The following is a 20,373-nucleotide window of genomic DNA, read 5'->3' on the forward strand; positions in this document are numbered from 1 at the left end:
ATCATCTAGTAAAAAGATTTCTACAGGTTTAGAGGACACATTTTCTGAACAAGAAATTGAAAGAATATTGTTCAAGAAATTCAAAAAATGTTATTCTCTAGAATGTAAACACACATATTCCACAAATCATGAAGGAAAATATCTTTGAAAATAGTGAGAAAGCATTTGATAGACAATTTTTCAAAAACGTTTTTGAATAGTCAAAGTCACAAAGGTACTCAGTTTCATCATTCTTAGGAAAATGTGTATTAAAATAAAATGAGATAAATTTACATATATCTAAAATTGGTAATGGTTAAAAATTCGGACTCATGAAAGGGTAAGAAGGATATAGATCAATGGAAACACCCAGAACTTGCTACTGTGAGTACAAATTATTGTAATTGTTGTGGAAAACTCTTTGTCATTATCTTGAGTAAAAACTCCAATACTCAGCAATTCTGTTCCTAAGTCTGAACCTTCAAAATGCATGTATGCACCAGGACCCGTTTTACAAAAAGGCTTAGTCAGACTTGTTCCTAATGCCTCCGTATAGGAACTACCCGACAAACATACATATAAATTCCTTAATGCACGTGTGCTCATGTTCTGTAATATCATGGCCTTGATATCATCTCTTTTCAATGCTCAATTTCTCCTTTCCTTAATTCTTTCTTCTCTGCCCCTCCTCTTAACTAAATGTCATTATGCTCACAATTAATGAGCAAAAATGGCTATTTTCATCCTTATTTCTCAAATATTTAAACTAAATAATATAAAACCTATTAAATATGGTGTTACCCATTTTTATCAAAAGGTTTTACATAGGTAAATGACCCTGCCCGCCAAGGAGCCTCCCAAGACACACAGAGGGGCAGAAACCTGGCAGGGGAGGAGCCAGCCTCGGAGCCCCACCTGGCCTGGACTGAGTGAGAAGCTCTCACAGGGAGCCCAGCAGCAGGGCCTCCCGAGCCACTGTGTCTGAAGGCATTTTCCTCTCTGTGGAGCCACTCTGCTCCCACGTAGAGCTCCTCTCAACTGTGTTGACATCAGGACTTAGACAGTTTTTAAACAGCCTAACAAAAGAAACCTTTACAGGAAATCTGCTGAAATGATGGTCCTCGGAAGTCCATCTCCTTTTAATTGTTTTAGAACAAATATTTCTGTTCAGTTCCTGATGTGCTGCTATGTCAATCTTCCTCTTCATTGAAGAGAAAATATTTTACCGTGTGTTTAAAATCTAGACATTTTTATGTCTAGATTTCAACTTCTTCTTAATTTCTCCCTTTCCTTCTCTTCAGTGAATTGCCATTCTCTGTACATTGAGCTTTAATTGGCTTAAAATATTATTTTTCATGAAATATGATGACTTCATGTTTCCCACATTTGGAAACCATGTCTACAAGGCTAGCAGTCTCATTTTGAGAATTGTTCCTCTTTTTGATACTTTTTCCCCATGACCTAATGTGGCTCACACTCTGCTGCCCCCTCTCCCTCTCCCTCACATGCTGTGTCACCCTCACTTTCCACTGTGCATTTGCTCACTGTCCTCACAGTCCTTGTCACCTGTGGTCACAGCTTTGTTAAATGAGGGTGTGGCCGTACAGTAAACATCCATGAGCAGAACCATAGGAAAATGAGTCACCTTGAGTGGCTTCCTAGACTTGGAACATTCTTCACGTGGAAGCTGTTTTATCAGTTTTGGAAGTAAAACATTTCCTATCTTTTATCCCCTAATTTTCCATTTTCTTTCAATATTATTCTAAGTCCCATGAATTACTTTCCTCTCTCTGTTCCTCATGCTCACAATCTTCTGTGCCTTTGGAGAACTTCTGAATGCTATATTTGTGCAGGAAAGGCAGATTGAAAGGTGGTTGGTTCCACAAGAAAATTATCAGGGAGAGCTGGAGGCATCCAGGGGTGGCCAGCTGGAGCACAGCACTCTACAGTGATCTGTTCTGCCTCAGACACTGCAGGAAGGGGGATCTACAAATTAAAGAGCCTAAGCAGTGATATGGTTAGCTAGCTTTGTTCCCTTGAAGGCCAGCATCGCACAGAACACTTCACATGGGGGAGGAAGGTGGTTTTTATAAATAGCACTAGTTTGCTCAGCTCTCAGTGTCCACTAGGTAATATTTATCTGGACATTCTGGTCCTGGTCAGCCAACAATGTTCCCTTAACTTGGCAAGAGCCTTGGGAACACAAAAGAGACACTTCAGGTGCTAAAGGCCCTAGTTTTTCTCAGGTGTCATAGATAGGGAAATACTCATTTTTATTCATGTGAGTTTAACAACTTTTAATACAGAGAAAGAGGGAGAGAATAAGGTAAAGAATCAAGGAGAAAAAAGAGAACAAAGCTTTAATAAGGGATAATATCAAGGAGGACTTCTGGCAACTTGTGGAAGGGATTGGCTTTGTCTGGGATGGGCGCGGGGAGGACACGGTCCACTTCGCATGTAACAGGAAACAGCTCCGATTTCGTATAAAAGCCTTTTCAGGGTCTTACCTCCCAAATCAGCAAGAGTCTTTCTCTCCTACCCTGTTTATTTCACCTGTCTCTGATCACCAGCACTGGCATGGGAAGATACTCACTTGTGAGCTCTGTGATGCCAGCATGTGGGGCCACGGTGAGAGTTTGAGTCCGTCCTGCAATGAGGATGAACCATCTGAGCCTGACTTGTAGACTTTTTAATCATTCCCTGGTCACTGTTCCCATCAGACTGGTGATTTTCGAGTCCACACTAGGAGTACTGCAGCATTAGTAGGGAGGTTGACAGGAACATTTAAACATCTTTACCCAAATTTTCTGTCAGTAAGGACAAGTACAAAACGCAGGAACTAATCCAAAGAAGCAGTTAGGAAGAATTGGAAGGACCTTTCTGGGAGCCCCCGGAGTGCACAGGATGTCACGGGGAGGGGCGTGGAAGGCACAGAAGCCCAGAACTGCGACAACAGAAGCCAGCCACACGGCCTTGCCTGGCATTGAGCCAGCACAGGCTTTTCTCGACTCAGTACTCTGGAAGGTTTCATAAATACAAAGAACTCAGTGTTAGGGGCACAAAAGAGGGCAACGCCATAGGTCGTTTGTGTCTTCCTTCTCTCACACATTTTCTAAGAAGTTCATTCACATTTAGTATGTAGCTTTACTTTCGTCATTTCCGTGTTCTGCAGAACTCTGTGACGTGTGCATAAATCAGTTCACATAGACAAGTGGAGGGTGACCTGCTCTTTGGAGCTATTTTGAAGAACGCTGCCCTGAGTTTTCTTATGAAGGGGTCCAGGTGCATACAGCGTGTGCGTTTTGAAGGCAGAATTAATACAGAATTGATAGGCTTTAGGATCTGTCTTGTTCAAGATAATGTCAAGGAGTTTTTCAAAATGATTACAACAGCTTCTATTCTCAATACCAAAGTCTAAGGGTTTCTATCAATCTATACCCCCATTAATTCCCAACAATGTCAAGATATTGCTTTGGATTTTGTGAATTTATCTTCATCCCTTAAGCATTTTATTGAGCAATAATGAGACTGGATAATATCCTTATTGTTTTTGTTCATTCCAAACATTTTTTAAATGATCACATACTTGTCATTTTTTTTCCTCTGAGCTTATTTGCCTTGTTGGTTTTTAAAATATGTGTCACAGATAGCAGTATTGTTTCCATTCACACTGAGTACTTCCTCTAAATGTTCAGCAATCTTTCATTATGAAACTTACAATTCTTTCTTTAAATTTTAGCATTGAAGTGTGTTATACTTTAAGATAACTTTGAGTCAATTGAAATATGGCAAATTAATGCAAACTATCCCCACCTACTATAGCCTGGATGCCCTAAATATTTATAAAAATATGTTGTGTGATGATGAAGTCACATATGTCACCACAAAGAGCTTACTGTATATTTACTATCACCAGGGACTTTTCATTATGTAACCTCAGGTCAATTATCAAAATTGAGGGATTAAGAGACACACAGTAACATTATCCCAACTAGAAGCCAATTTACAACTTGCAAGTAATTCCACTTGTGTCATTTGCTATGGAGGACCACCTGATGGCTTTCCTTGAGAGAAGAGCATTTGGCCCTATCTCTGTGTATTGATATGTACAGAGCTGGCCAGGATATTTTCTTATCCTCTTAAATGGCCTTAAGCAATGCAAATGGACTCATGGAGGTGCCGAGGCAATGTGACAGGTCAGTGATGCCCCACCTATATAGCTCCCAAGTAATATGCACCAGCCAGCGATGCCACACTGCTGGCTGAGATTGAGCTTCGAGATTGAGCTTCGAGAAAGAGTGATGTCTCAGTGCAAGATGATTACACATCAAAACGGAAGCACTGACTGCAAAATACTAGATACTGCCACCGACTGTGATATGCAGATTTCTCTCCTTCTCCCCCTCTCTCTCCTTCCCCCACTCCCCACTCTCTCTCTCCATACTGCAGAGGTGATTTCAGACCTCCTAGCCCAGTTCACAGCGCTCATGTACTTCCTGCCTTCCTCTGTCACTCATCCTTGAGCCCCTCCCCTCTTCACAAATTAATAAAACCTGAGTTTATGGATTGAGGCCATAAACTGGGTTTATGCCTGGGTTGAGGCCTTTGATCTGACTGGACTTAGGACCCCCTTCACTCCCTAGAAATATAAATATGCCTTAATGTCTTTATTCTCAACGTGGATTGCACTGGAAGTGGTAGATTGGAATTACTCATTGAAATTTCATTAACTTTTCCCTGGGATTACAAATATGGACTCCTCTGGACCACAGTGAGGTCTGGAAGGGCCTTCTATAATTTATGGCAGATGAAAACAAAATATTGTAGTGCAAGATGTACGCTAGGATATGATGTTGCACTTAACTGTCACTTTCCTTTAAACTAGATATACATCCAAACTGCATTGCATGGTAAAATATACCATAATCAGAAGAAGGCTGTTATGGTTTGTGTCTGGGTGTCCCCCCAAAGCCTCATGTGGTCATGGGGCAGGCTTTTAGAGTTTGATTGACTATGGGTGTGAGAGCTACACCCGCCCTGGGGTGCATCGTTTGCATATGTAAGGGAGAGCAAGAGGCTGCTTGGGGCCATTTCCTGGCTTTTGTGCTTGTTGCTTTGGCTGTGTTCTGTTGACATGAGCTGTAGCCCTCTGCCATGTGCCACTCTGCCTTGTAATCTGCCAAGCATGGACTGAAACCTCCACAAACTGTAAGCAAAATAAACCTTTCCTTCCTTAATTTTGGGCGTCAGGTATTTTGTCCCAGCAACAAGAGAAAAGTAATCAAGACAAAGGCAAGTTATAAACCAAAGTAAATCAAAACCACAATAACAAAAAGTGATCATGGGTAGCAGCTGCAGGACCATGCCATCATTTCTGCTGTTGTTTTTTGTCTTTTTGAGACAGGGTCTTACTATGCAATTCAGGCTGGCCTTCAACTCACTATGTAGCCCAGGCTGGCCTTGAATTCATGGCAATCCTCCTGCCTCAGCCTTCCAACATGTTGTCTTTTCTGAAAGATACAGAGTTATCTTCAGTAGTTCAATGACAGAATGAAGTGGAGAATTAGATTCACAGAAAAATCAAACAGTAGGAAACAAAAACAAGAAAATTCAGCCATATTCAAGGAGCATGTATAAGTGAAAAAAAATCAACTAAGAGATATTTGAATGTCCAACTTAAGAGAGCATTTAGCATTTTTTTTAAGTAAGCAGTGGTAAAGGATATTCCTTATTTGGTGGGGATGCAGTCCTTTATAAAGTGATATATCGACATTTTAAGGCAAATATAATCATCTCCAAACAATTCCACTGAGAGCGTATTCCTTGGAATAAAAACACGTGTGAAAAACTTTACTGTGCTCTAGAATGGTAAGTAGACTGTACACGAAGGACTCACTTCTAACACTTGACAGAGACTGCTGCCATGGAAACTGGATCATTTACAAGGTAGCAGTAAATTCGTACTAGATTCCTCCTATAAATATCTATGAGAAATGCAAAAAATAAGATACAGAAATTTATATATAAAGGGTGATAGAAAATAGAAAGCTTAAGTTTAAAAATATTACAAGACACATTGCCACTAATCTCAAAATGCTCCCCGTCACTTCGAACATACTTATTCCATTATTCTTGCAATTTCTGAAGCAGTTCTGAAGTCTTTTTCCTGTGTTTATGAGCTATGTTGAAAAACACCATGACTGCTGCTGCAGAGTGTCATCAAAGGGAATGGCAGGCTCTTAAAAACATGACAGTGTGTCCTCACCCACTTTATTCACTGGAACCAGCACTGTACAACTTCTGACTCTCTCCCCCAAGATCAAAATGATTATGAAAGGTAAATTTTTAAAATCAGTTCAGGACATCAAGACAGCTACAAAAGACCCATATGAAAGGATTATTTGATCTCAAAGACAAATGGGAGACTCCACACAAAACTGAGCATATGAGCACAGGGCTCCTCTAGGGTAGACAAAGGAGGCCGGGGGTTTACGAGAATTCTGGCTAGAGGTGGAGCTTGAGGGGCAGGCTCAGTGACGTGCTAGGAGCTGATTGGAGCTTCCCTTACACGTATGGGAAGGGTAAGAGGGAGTCATGTTCAGGGCTGGGCAGAAACCTATCAAAAAGGAAGTCTTGGGGCTGGGGATTTAGCTCAGTGGCACAGTGCCTACCTGGCAAGCACAAGGTCGTGAGTTCGATTCCTGGTACCAGAGAAAAACCAAAAACAAGAACAGTAAAAAGGATGTCTTACTATCATCAAAGTGTGTTGCGCCTTCTCTGGTGCCTGGGATGATTACCTCTATGTACTTCATGGAACCACTGAATTATCCAATACTGTGTGCTCTGCAGAGGGGCTTAGCTTCATGTAAAGGATGAAGGAACATGTGAAGGTATCAGAAAATACCATTATGGCAAAACTTTTAGAGCTTTCAGTGGTAACAAACAGGAACCTATGGAATGGTCACAGATGGAACCTATGAACCACTCCATAGGTTCACCACCACTGAGGTAACACAATCCAACAGAATTTGTGAGAAATCAGGAGAAAACTACCTACTCCCCCAGCAGGAAAAATAGGACCTGGAAGTAGAGTTATTATTGATGAGGACAAAGGGGCAAAACATGGGGAAACATGTTTCTAGAAATGCAAAGATGTTTATCACCCATAGCCTCGGATTCTCAAAGAAAGTTACATACACTACCAAGGTGGAAGAGAGGGAGTAGCAGGTCACAAAGGTGCACACCAGGAGCAGGATGGTCTGGGTGGCTCTGGCCTCCGGGGAGACTCGAGGGGAGCGGTGGGCACTGTGGATATACCGAACCTGCCTCTTGTGCCCATAGAGGATGCTCACCATGGAGCCACTGGCCCAGGCCATGAGACCCAAACAGAGACCATCTGTGCAGCAGAGCAGGGACACGTATAGTGGAGTTGTTATGGTGCCGGAAACAAACCCTGAGCAGAACCCATAATGAAATCTGTTAGTGAAATTCTCGCTGTTGGGATAACCAGTCACTCGCATTGTAATCATGATGTTGAGAAGCAGATGTATGAGCCAGCCGAGGGAACAGCAGGGGCTGATGTACTTGGTGGTTCTGTGTTTCCATGCCACCCACTTGCCGCTTCTGGGGCTGATTGTGAGTGCTTGGAAGCAACTCAGGAGGCAGGTGGTGTTCAGGGAAATCCCTCGGGATATGCGGTTCAAGTATAGAGTAAGTTTACATCCAGTGTCATCCAGTAAATATTTCGACCCAAATTGTCTCATTGTCTGAGGAATTCCTCTTGACATAATAGCCAAGGAATTGGCAAAGGTCAAGTGCGTTATAATCTGGTCTGTGGGTGTCAAATTCTTTCCCGTATATACAGAGAAGAAATAATGAAACAGAAGTGACCAATTGCCTAAAATTCCCACAGTTGTCTGGGAGAAGAAGAAAATACCCATTACTAAGTGCTCTGGAATCATTTTCTTTGCACCTAAAGAAAAAGAAAATTTATTAGCAAGAACAGGTTCTGCTAATAGTTGACAGAAATGTCAAACTCTCATTAGTTTCACTAAGTAGTTTGAAGCAAATACTCATCTCCTTATCATCATTATAAATCTTTACCATTTATAAATGTCTTAAAACTTGTCATTTACATTAAGGAACATTTTCAGCTAATCTCTCTTGTTACACACTTTAGTGTTATTCATTGATTGAGAAATAGAAGTAATCTCAATTTGTAAAACTTCTGTCAGTTACTTGGAAGATTTCTCTTGCGCATATTTTAGGCACTGTTCATGGTTGTGAACAATTCACACCCCTTTTAAGAAGAAAAGTTTATCCTTGCCTAATTCTTCTTTAGGAAAAAAACTTGCAAATATCCCATATAGGATACAAATAAATGGATGGCAGTATTTGTTTAGTAAGAGGTTTATAAAAATGTTTTGATGGGGCAGAATGATTGAAATATTTAACTGGGACTCTTATCTTCATTTAAATCAGACACAAGCATGCAAGGCATCAAAACTGCAATTGCTAAAAATATTATCATGTAGTCAGTATTATAAAAATTTTAAAATAAATTTTAAATTTATAATAAAAATATTTAGAAATACTGAATTATCTTATTTAGTTTTTATTTATTAATTATTTATTTTTGCAATCCCAGGGACTGAACTCAGGACCTTTGCACTGAGCCACATTCTCAAACTTTCTTATCTATCTATTTATCTGCCTATTTATTTATTTATTTCAATTTTTAGACAGGGTCTAAGTTACTAAGTTGTTCAATCTGGGATCAAACTTGAGATATTCTTGTCTTAGCCTCCCAGAGTTCCAGGATTATAGGTATGCACCACTGCTCCCTGCTTACTTTTAAATCAGTTTTTGCAACTGGCCTGAAAATTTCAAAAATGACAATTAGCTATAATTCACTATTCTTCTTAGATGTGAATAACAGGTACAGAAATATTGCTGCGTAATTTCAACTCACCAAATAAAGCTTAATTTATAAATGCTCATGAACACAAATAAAATTATGGGGAAATAGGAATAAGAAATTTTTAGCATAAAAAATGGATTAAGTAAATAAACATGGGAATAATGTACATACCATTCATACCAGATGTGAATTCTCATTATTGCAAATGAATCAATGTGCTCTAAAGTATTCTCTACATTAAATAAAATTACAATTAAATTTAATTGACAGTAAGACTAATCAACTTTATTTAACACTTAATTAATTTGTTAACTACCTTCCACTATAACTGTAATTAATTGCTAAGATTTAAAAATTCAAAATGCTTCTGAAAAATCACTCACACTAGAACTCAAAACATAAGAGAAATTGGAGAAAATAGTTTCAATCAGGTATGTAATGAGGGATTAATACTCAGAATGTCTGAAGAACTCCTCCAGTGATAAAGGTGATAAACATGAAAACATGGGCCAAAGATCTGAATATATTTCTTCTAAAAAGACAAACAAATAATCACCAAACATAAGAAGAGATGCTCCACTTCCTCGGTTACTCGGGGGACACCAACATAACAACATTTTTAAAAGCAGCAAGTGTATCACAGATGAGAGCCATATCTCTGTTGCATTGGCAGAGTTGCAGTGCTCATAGCCAGCATGGCCCAGGCCGAGGGGCATGAAGACCAGGTAAAGACAAGAGGGTCCCAGTGATGGCCTTCTGTTTTTACCTGTAGAAAACAGACAGAAAGGTGTTAGACCAGAGTGATATTGGAAGTGCCTGAGTTTGAATTTCCTCCAGGAACAGCAGTGCATGATATGAGACTGTCATGTGTGGGCTGTGGAAACCTTGGACCATGGTGAGGATGACAGGAATTGAGAAAGTCAGTCATAGTCTCATATGAGTTACAGAAGACAAGGGATACAACTCTGAGCACCACGGGTAAGAACTGCATGTCCTGCACAGGACAATTAAATCTGGATCTCCATCCAAACCTAAGTGTGCTTCAGTGGAAAAATGCAACAGAATAAGACCAAATATCTGTGACATCTCAAACTAGGTAAACCGTGAAGAGAAAAGGCCAAGTTTTGAATCTTAATCTTCAAAATTCTAATTCTTTGATTTATAAATTGTTGATCACTGTGTATTTTTACCGCATTTGATAAAATTGAATGTACAAATGTGAACAAATGGTTGAATTCCTTCCTATAATCCAAACACTCAAACACAAAAATAGAAACTAAAACTCATGAAAAGCACAGAAAGCTATGAGCAAAAGAAATAGGAAGATCAAATATATGTCAAGAAACCTAAGATGAGAAAAATTAAAGGTGTAAAAATTGGAAAAAATGGACAGGCATGGTGGTACGTGCCTATAATCCCAGCACTTTGGAGGCAGAGGCAAGAGGATCACCATGAGTTTGAGGCCAGCCTGGGCTACACAGTAAGACTCTATCTCAAAAAAAAATTTGGAAAAAATAATACAAAACATTTAAATTTTGAAACAGATAAAAACAGTTGTTATAATTGATATCTAAAATAATTTTTCTGAAATTGCCCTTCCTTAAATTCTTATTTCCTTGCTTTAAGACAGAAGAAAAGTTTTTTTCCCTCTCCTCTCTATCACTGATGTTTTTCTCTGTAAAGACACAATACCAAGTTTCTAAGCTTGTTCTGTTCACCCAGGCAGAGAAGTATTGACCATAGGAGTGTGACTGCCTGAACTGAGAGCTCCGTGCCTACTGCATTGTTTGCTAACATCTGCAGGAGTGCATTCGAATGCCTACACCACTTCAGTGTGTAGAGGCAACATATAGTATTAAGAAGACAAAGGAAGCAGCCACTGAGTACAGAAATGTGGTCATCATATTATAAAAACCTGGTCTAAAATTATATTAAATATTGCACAACTGCATATTTGAAGAGGAAGGAAGAGGGGAGGAGAAAATGTACATGATAACCACGACCTTCTCCTGAACTCAACTGAGAAAGACCACATCATCTTCCCATGAATAAATACCTGTGAAGAAGACTGTCCAAATTTAGGAAGCCACCCCAGATGGTTGCTCATTTTTCTGTATTCCCGTAAGTGGTAGTTTAGTACAGGGCTCCAGGCTCATTTAATACACATTCTGTGATTGGGAGGTAATCATGAATTAGGAAGAGAGTGAGCAAATACATTTTGTAAAGCAAGAAAATGTGACAAAGTACACTGAGGGATGGAAGGCGGCAGGGAAAAGGGAAGGGAGAAAGAGTATAAACCAAGGTAGATCGCAGATTGAAAAATCAGAATCCTGAAAAACAAGACTCCTGGAATTGTAGGTATAGTTCTCTAACCTGGAAAATATGAATAAGTCATGTCTCATGATAAGGTCATATTTCAAGTCAATCATTTACACATTCTTGTGTCTAGAGAATGACAAAGTTATTCAACCAGAAGATGGGAGAGGGAGAGCTCTAAATGGAGAAACTAAAATCTAAAATCCTTATGTGTAGACTTCTAGCTAGGCTTCTAGACAGCGGGCAATGTGTTAAAAACCCTCAACAATATGGGAAAGAAACTAATGAAACTGCAGACCAGAATGTGAACAACAGTACTTTATGTAACATAACTGAAATGACATGGACTCCTTAGGACACTAACCACGGCAGAATTCTTATGAAGGCTTAGGGAGCCAGCAATGGCCTCTGGGACCTGCGTTTAAGAAATTTGTAAGGAAAAGTGATTAGAAGCAGAATGGAACCACAGAGAGGAAAATACCTTGAGCAACAGCAGCTCCAGGACACCCCGCTGCTGGGCTCCGTGTGGAGAGCGCCTCACTCAATTCCAAGTTATGACCTCTCCCAGGTTACCACCCCTAGGGATGACCTGTGAGTCTCCATTCCTAGTGGGGACAAGTGGCAGGACTTTGCCTTGGGTCTGAGTGTGACCAGATCCCTCTCCCATTGTCCTTCTAGAACGGTGACTGTGCTTACATTCAACACTCCCTCAGAGCAGTAGTACTCCAGGGTGATCAGCTGTTTCAATTGATGATTACTTTCATTGTTCCAACTGTGAGATGCAAAGAATAATCAATAATGACATTTTCCCACAAAATCTAGAGCAGCAGGGTGCAAACACTTCTCACAAGTATAAACTTGGGGAAATATACACTGAGAAATTCCTTATTTCATAAGTTTCAATCTCATATGATAAAATGAAGAATTTTGAGAAATAACTATGTAAATATACATTTTAATTTGAATGATTGAAGACTATTAACTTTTAATTGAGAGAAGATAGAAAGAATAAGATAAGGAAAGAAGAAAAGGAGCAGATGATATCATGGAGAACCTGAGGCAGATGTGGGAGGACTTGGGTTTGTACAATGTGTGGTACATTCTGCTCCTAACAAGAAATAGCCTCATTTCACGTGAAAGCCTTTTAAGGGTCTCACTTCCAAATAGCAATACAATCACTTTACTGCCCTACCTGTGGCTCAGGTTTCAGGTCAGCTGTGTCTTGTTAAGAGAGGAAAAGCTACTCACCTGTGTGCTCTGTGATACCATAACGGAGAGTGTCAGAGCGAGAGTGTGAGTCTGCCCTATGCTTGGGAAGAGATGCTGAGCCCTGTTTTTCCCTAGTTTCCTTTCCCACCAGATCAGTGATTTTCCAGTCAACTCTAGGTCCATGACAGCATCTCCCCAGGGGATAGGGACTAACTTGGCAACATGTCCCAATTTCCTGTCAGTAAAAACAAGTGCAAGTTATATGAGTAAATACAAAGAAGCAACCCAGAGGAGTAAGGAGGGAAACTTTTCTGTGAGCCCCTGGAGTGCACAGGATGTCAGAGGGAGGGACACAGGAGGCACAGAGTCCAGTGCTGAGCAAGCAGAAGGCAGATGTGTGGCTTTGTTGAATTTGGGCAATGCGAGGGTTTTCTCCACACCTAATATGTTGGAGGTGTTATGCTCCAAAGAATACCAGCGTTAGCGGGATTAAAGAGGGAAAAGTTGTCTGGTTACTATTCTCTCGTTGCTGAGACAATGTCCAACACCCAAAATTAAGGAAGGAAAGATTTATTTAGCTCACAGTTTGTGGAGGTTTCAGTCTATACTCAGCTGGCTCCAGGGCAGAGTGGCGCACAGCACAGGGCAACAGTTCATGGCAATGGAAAACAGCAAAAGCAACAAGAGCAAAAAGGGAGGAGCAGCAGCGGGGAGAGCAAACCTCTTTCCCTGCTTTATATTGTGTACAAGCTAACGGCCCCAGGGTGATGTAGCACTCACACCCATAATCTCAGTATTGGACCATGGATCAATCATAAACTCTACAAGCCCACACCCATAACTGCATGAGGCATTGGGGAGACATCCAGACACAAACCATAACAGATGCAATGGATATTTTCTGTCTCCTTTCTTTCAGGAGAAATTTTCTAAAGGATTCATTCACATTTTGTGTATGGCTATAGTTTATTCATTCTCATGCTGTAGCAAACTTCACTGCTCACATATAAATCAACTTATAAGGATAATTGATGGCTAGATTCTAGGTATTGCTCTAATAAATGAAACTTCTCTGAGCTTGCTGGGAAATGGACCATGACACCCACATACATGCATTTTGAAGGTGTAGGCTTAAGAATCCACAGGTATTGAGTTATAATGGCAAGCAATTGAATTATAATGGCAAGATGATGGCAAGCAGTTTTCCATATGATTACAACAATTTACTCTTTCAAAAGCAATGTCTGAGTGTTTTTATTTATCTATTACATTAATTTGATAATGATATATGTCTATATCCATGAAAATGTGAGCATTTTAATTATTGGCAACTTTGAGTTGTTTAAATATAGTTCATTCTGTTTTAATATGCATTTTCCAAAGCAATAATAGAATGATTTTTAGATTGTTGCTTATTGTTGAATTTTGAAAATGTTATAATTTAAGTATAAGAGTATAGAAAAATTGCAAAAGTAGTGCAAAGTACTGTCATATACTTTTTCATTAGTTCATATTTTCAGTACATAATTATGACATTTATCATGGGGCGTTAGTGCATAACACATCTTAATTCTGTTTTCATCCCCTTCTCCCTCCCTCCCTCCTTAGTGTTAGGTTTTTGATGCAAAAGAAGAAACAAATAAATGGGGAAAGAAGGCCTTTACTGTGGACACAGAGAGGAGAGGCCTGCATGCAGCACGGGGCTCTTCTGAGGTAGACAAAGGAGGCTGGGGGTTTATGGCTAGAAGCTGAAGGCTCAGGGATGCATTAGAAGCTGATTGGGGCTTCCCTCACGTGTGGAGGAAGGTAAGAGGAAGTTGTATTCAGGGCTGAAGGGAGAAGGGAGAAGATAGACTGTTGTTTTTGGGCTCCAGCTGTGTTAGACCACCACCATAATTCAACAATTCATACTTGGGCAGGAACCTATCATTCCCATCTTTTGGCTGTTAAGAAGGGTGATGACTCTCTCATCCTGCTTCCTGCTGAACGGGGGCCTCATTCTGAGGGTGGGGAGGATTGACAGGATGACGGTTCATGTCTATATAGAAGCTGGTGCTAAGTGTCTCAGCCAGGATGAGGAGTTCATCATTAGTGAAGGCTCACATCTGAGATTGAAGAAACCTTGAAAAAAGTTTAAAAAAGCAAGGTGCTCTGAGTAAACAGGTCATTATCGTGATTAAAGGACCCAGAAGAGGAAGCAGGAGGGGGGCCCATGATCCGAATATGTCATCCACCATGACCATGGTGAGGGCAAAGAGTACTGATTTTTTAGCTCTTGGCATTTGTGCTCTAGCCAACTGTGAAGGCTCTTTACCTTGTCCATGATGATCGCTGATTCATTTACGAAGTGACAGCGTTCTTCTCCCAGCATAGCACTGGCGCCCCCCTTTCTGGCTATCATCAGGACATCAAGAGTGTGGCAGTTTTGCAGGGTAACTGCTGCAAGGCTGTTAATCTGGTTCTGAAGTCAGTGAATAGCGGGTGTTATGTCGTCTATTCTTTGGTGAAGTTTGAGGGAGAGCTGGTGATAAAGTTCTTTGGCATGAATGCTCATGCCTATTCCCCCTGCCCTGAAACCAATTCCATGGACTGAGAGAATGCTCACTCCAGTAAGAACTGGAATGTGAACGGTTCTTGTTTTGTGAGCAGGATGGATGTCCTGAGGCTGGATAGGAAAGATATTTCTATGGTATCTTGAGAACTTATTGCCATGGCTGGGACCAGGAGGACTAGTGTGCATGATCCTGTCCATTGAGGAAGGAGGCAGGTATAAGCTCCTTTTTTGCGTCCTATAAACCATCCCCTGGCAGCGAGAGATGTGCATAGTTTGTCTGTGTGTGATATAATAAGGGCAATGGGGAAGGTCTTCCAGCTGAATAGAGGAGTTTTTGGATTGAGAGATTACACAAGTAAGGTTAGTTAACCATTGTTGAGAGTTGTGAATAAATAGAGGGTCCACTATGGTTGGGTTACTTGGAAAAGATAGGTGAGAGGCATTCCAGTGTGTAGGGGCCACCATGTATAGATGCTGTTGATAAGGAACACAGAGCCAGCATTCTGAGGTTTGAGGAATGTGAGACAGTGTCATAGGCACGTGAGAGGAGCTGGGGAACAGGGGGAGTGATCTTTTGTTGTAGAATCATTGCAGGGTAAGCCAGGGCATCAATAATAGGAAGTGGGGTTATAAGCTGAGTTTTTAAGGTCATAAAATTGCCATAAGTTTTTGCCATTTACTGTCTAGACTAGGGAAGTAGAGTCCTCAAGTTTTGCCCAAGAGGAATTGGGGGTGTGATGCATTAGGAATTGAAAACATTACCCATCTGACATTATTACCCCAATTCACATATCAGGCTGAGATGAGAGGGTCTGCATCTTTTAAGATTTTTCAAAATCTATTTATACCTATGGTCTCACAGCCTGAGGTGTCAAGACAGAAGACATTGACATAGACACATTTTCATTGGTGGAGCATGGGAGACTGGGGAATGATGTATAGACTATCTGGATAGCAACGTATTCCTATAGGTGATTTACAATGAGTATAATCAAGCAGATTTTTTTCATGGATATTTCTTTTCCCTTTCCATGTGCCTTTATCCCAGGTTAGACAGTGTGATACAAGGTAACAGTCGGGAACATGAAAAGTAACTTTGGGATTTGAGGGAGTAAAACTTCAAGAACCTATTATCCCTTGGTCTGGTAGGGTAAGCATCACGGTTGGGTTTTGCATGTGTAGCTGGAGGTGGACTGGAAAGAGTTGGGAGTAGGAGGAGAGTGAGGCTTAGGAGCTGGATCATATTTGAGAGTTACTGTGGGGAAAAGAGCAGGGGAGTGTGGTTACTGAGGATGTCAGTAGGGTAGGCAGTTGAGAGTACAGAACCCAAAGATGACAACAAAATAAAAAAGTATTTAAGCTATCTTATGTGGGGCTTGAAAGTTTTTTGGAAAGGGGGCCAGAGCCCAATGGCAAATGTGAAAATCAGCAGAACAATGAATACCAAAAACCAAATGGGATAACAATACACTGGTTACTTCGATGGCTCACTAGAGTCTTTGGTGAGTTTGAGATGGGTGGGAAATAGGAGGCGTGATGACCACTCTGGTGGTGAAGGTGTAGAGCTGGAGGCAGTGAGACTGCCAGGGCACCGTTTGGCTTGGGTAGTGGGGAACCAGGATGAAAGGCCGGTGACTTTGAGCACTATTTGTGTTGTCAAGATGACCAGGTGGGGTCCAGACCACCTTGGCTGTAACCCTGTGGGCTTAGAAGATTTGAGATATATTAAGTCTCCAGGAGCTATAGAAAGTTTGGCTGTATATCATCCCCCACTTGTGGAAGACAGAGGTCAGCATGTTGTCATAGCAGGTATCAGAGCAAAGATAGAACTGGAATATAGTCAGCAGTGGGGGGAAGGTTATCAGGAACAGGGGAGCTGTGAAGCAGAAATGGTCTACCACACATGAGCTCAAATGGACTTAGGAAAGTGAGGGCCCTGGGAAGTGCCCTGAGTCTAGTCAAAGCTAAGGGAAGGAGCTGAGGCCCAGGCAGGTGTGGCTCTAAGATGAGTTTTGTAAGGTGAGATTTTAGAAGCCCATTTGCCTTTTCTACTTTCCCAGAGGACTGCAGGTGATAAGGTATGTGTAGGTGCCAAGTAATGTTGAGATTTGAAGCAATCTGCTGAGTGATTTGGGATATAAACACTGGACTATTATCTGACTGGATAGTTTGGGGCAGTCCAAATCGGGAATAATATCCCATATGAGAACCTTAGTGACACATCTGCAATTTTCTAAGCAGTGGGGAAGGCCTCTATCCACCCTGACCAGGTACAACGAAAGTGAGAAGATATCTATAAGTTTTGTGGCAGTGCATGTGTGTGAAGTCAATCTGCCAGTCTTTGTCTGGAGTATGCCCACAAAGCTGGTGAGTTGGGAAAGAACGGGATGGTAAGTGCCCCTGATGAGAGGTCTTGGCACAGAGCTGGCAGTTTTGGGTGACTTGGTGAGTGATGATTTTTAGGGGGGATGTGTGGTGATGGAAGCTAAGAGTTTACACAGAGTCTGAGTACTGACATGGAAGTTGTGTAGGTCAGTGATAACTGTTCGTGCTTGTTGGTCTGGAAGAAGGAGTTTTGGCCCTTGGAAGATCCATCCCTGAGTGTTTTGGTGATAGTCAGGTTTGTGGAGTAACTGCAACTGCTCTGATGAATACCAGGGTGAGGGCATGTCTTTGGGGCTGACAGGAAGATGGCGGGAAGGATATGGCTGTGGAGCAGCTAATTTGGCCTGTGTATCAGCAAAAGCATTACTCTGAGCAATGGGATCTGATGGAGTACGGTGTCCGCTGCAATGAATGACTGCCACCTGTTTCGGGAACTGTGCTGCCTCTAGAAGTTTGAGGATGAGAGGTGCATTGGTGATGGGAGTTCCCTGAGCATGGATGAGTCCCCTTTCTTGCCAGATGGCTGCATGAAAGTGGAGAATACTGAAAGTGTACTTGGAGTCTGTGTAGATGTTTTTGGTTTTGTCTTTGGCTAATGTGAGTGCTTGTGTAAGGGCTATGAGTTCTGCATTTTGTGAGGATGTCCCAGGTGACAGTGGGCCTGCTTCTATTACCGTTGATCCATTGACTATGGCATATGCCCTCTTTTGAGTGTCTGTGTTTGTTGAGCTACTGTCTATGAACTGTGTGTCAGAAGCTGTAGGAAAAAGAGTGCTATCACTTTGAGGGAAGGAAGTGGGAGTCATCTGTAGGACTTCAACACAACTGTGTTGAGGAGCCTCATCAGAGTTGGGAAGTAAGGTGGCTGGAATGAGGGGACCACTGGTAGAGATATAATGGAAGAGTCTTATATGAATATTAGACAAACCTGTTGTAAGCCAGAGGGAGTTATCAGGGCAGGGAGTGTCCTGCAAGAGATAAGCTCATTGGGGTTGTGAAGTGAGTGTACTGTGATTGAGTGCCATAAAGTGAATCTTTTTGCCTCTTGTGTTAGGGTGGCCACTGTAGGCTCAAAGAGTACTGTGTTGTCTAACTGTTTTGAGAGATATTCAACTGCCTGAAATGACAGTCCCTGTTTTGAGAGATATTCAACTGCCTGAAATGACAGTGTCCCAAGACTCCCACTGCATTGTGGCCCTGAGAGGAAGTGTATAGGATAAAAGGTTGAGTGGGGTTGGGCAGAGTGAGAGCCGGGGCTCTTAAAAGAGCCTCCTATAACTTACGAAAGAAAAGATGGTATAGGAGTAGTGGGATCTGGAGGTTCTAGCAGGTAGCCCTTGGATGCTTTATAGAGGGGCTGAGCTAGGGAGGCAAAATTAGGGATCCAGAGATGAAAAAAGTTTGCTAAACCCAGGAAGGAGAGAACCTACTGTTTTGTAGTCAGAACTTGGAGGTCAAGGAGGAGAGCTTTACAGTCAGCGGTGATTGAATGAGTGGTGAGAGTGAAGGTGAGTCCCAAATATTTAACCTTTGGTGAAGCTCTCTGAGTCTTGGCTGAAGAGACCTTATATCCCTGTCCTGACAGAAAACTGAAGAGAACAGCTGTGTGTTGTATGGCCAGAGCATGAGAAGGAGAGCAGAGGAGGAGATCATCTATGTACTGGAGCAGTGTGCTGGGCTTGAGGTCAAGGGCCTCGAGGTCAGTAGCAAGAGCTTGGCTAAAGAAGTGAGGACTATCTCTGAACACTTGAGGCAGGGCTGTCCAGGTAAGTTGTAGGGACATGAGAGTATCTGGATCAGTCCATATGAAAGCAAAAATATCTTGGCTGTCAGAATGGAAAGGGATAGTGAAGAAGGCACCTTTGAGATCTAAGACTGTGAAGTGGGTAATGGAGGGAAGGATATGGGAGAGCATAGTGTAAGGGTTTGGCACCACTGGGTGGACTGGGGTAACAGTGTTGCTGATTACCCTAAGGTATTGTACTAGGCAATAGGTACCATTGGGCTTGAGTACTGGGAGAATGGGAGTGTTGTAGGGTGAGTAACTCTGAGAAACCCATTGTCCCTAAGGCGCTTGATTATGAGTTTGAGTCCCCACTGATGTTTGGGAGCTATGGAGTATTGAGGAACACAAGGGAAGACCAAAGGCTCTTTGAGGTGTATTAATATAGATGTAGCATGAGTAGCCAAGTGGGGTTAGAGGAGTCTCAGACTATAGGGTCAACAAGGGAAGGAGGAAGTGGAGGGAATGGGTTGGCAGCACGCTCTGATGGGATTTGGAGGACAAGATCCATGGGGAGGGAAAAGGTAAAGGAGAAGTTAAGCTTTTGGAGGAGATTCTTCCTAGAAGGGGTGTGGGACATGGTGGTATTACTTGAAAACTATGAGTGAAAAAGAGAGTTTGGAACTTGCAGGGGATAGGTCCTGTTTGCAGGGGCTGTGTAGGTTGGCCATCAACTCCCACTATGGAGACTGTGGATCTAATACAGTGACCTGAAAACTCAGGAAGAACACTATATGTGGCCCCCATGTCTAGAAGAAAAGATGTCTTACCTGAGATGTCCAGTGAGACTCAGGGCTCAAAGGATAGCTTAATGGGGCCATGGACCCTGAGCCCCATCAATCCTCTTCAGCAGCAAGACTAGGCAGGTTGGCTGACAATGAATCCAGTTGTGACAAGATCTCCTGTGAGGGCAAGGAATTGGTGGATGGCTTACCTGCTCTCTGGCAGCTAGGACAGTCACATTTTCTTTTTTTTGTTTTGTTTTGTTTTTTTGTTTTTTGTTTGTTTGTTTGTTTGTTTTTCTCCGGTACTGGGAGCCGAACTCACAACCTTGCGCTTGCCAGGCAGGTGCTTTTGCCGCTGAGCTAAATCCCCAGCCCCCGACAGTCACATTTTCAATGGCCCTTGAGGTTGCAGAGGGGGCAAGGCCCTGGTGGAGGTCATGGGTTGGGACAGTCTTGTGCCCAGTGTCCTTCTTTGCTGCCCTTTTTTTTTTTTTTTTTTTAA

At 41.8% G+C, this 20,373-nt stretch overlaps 2 protein-coding genes across 2 annotated transcripts in view; both read right to left on the reverse strand.

The window, feature by feature from the left end:
• Positions 1-7,028: 7,028 nt before the first annotated feature.
• LOC102025527 (vomeronasal type-1 receptor 4-like) lies at positions 7,029-7,940 on the reverse strand. The gene has a single exon (XM_005414412.1). The coding sequence runs from the start codon at positions 7,938-7,940 to the stop codon at positions 7,029-7,031; it is 912 nt and encodes a 303-aa protein (XP_005414469.1).
• Positions 7,941-9,536: 1,596 nt separating this feature from the next.
• Positions 9,537-20,373, reverse strand: part of LOC102025859 — a 51,859-nt gene continuing 41,022 nt past the window's right edge. Inside the window, 3 exon segments of the mRNA XM_013509845.1 lie at positions 9,537-9,665; positions 14,739-14,885; positions 17,495-18,120. Of these exon segments, the coding sequence (XP_013365299.1) occupies positions 9,537-9,665; positions 14,739-14,885; positions 17,495-18,120 (902 nt within the window).

Source organism: Chinchilla lanigera, unplaced genomic scaffold (genome assembly GCF_000276665.1).
Source record: "Chinchilla lanigera isolate Chin_1 unplaced genomic scaffold, ChiLan1.0 scaffold00183, whole genome shotgun sequence".
Classification (NCBI taxonomy): Eukaryota; Metazoa; Chordata; class Mammalia; order Rodentia; family Chinchillidae; genus Chinchilla; species Chinchilla lanigera.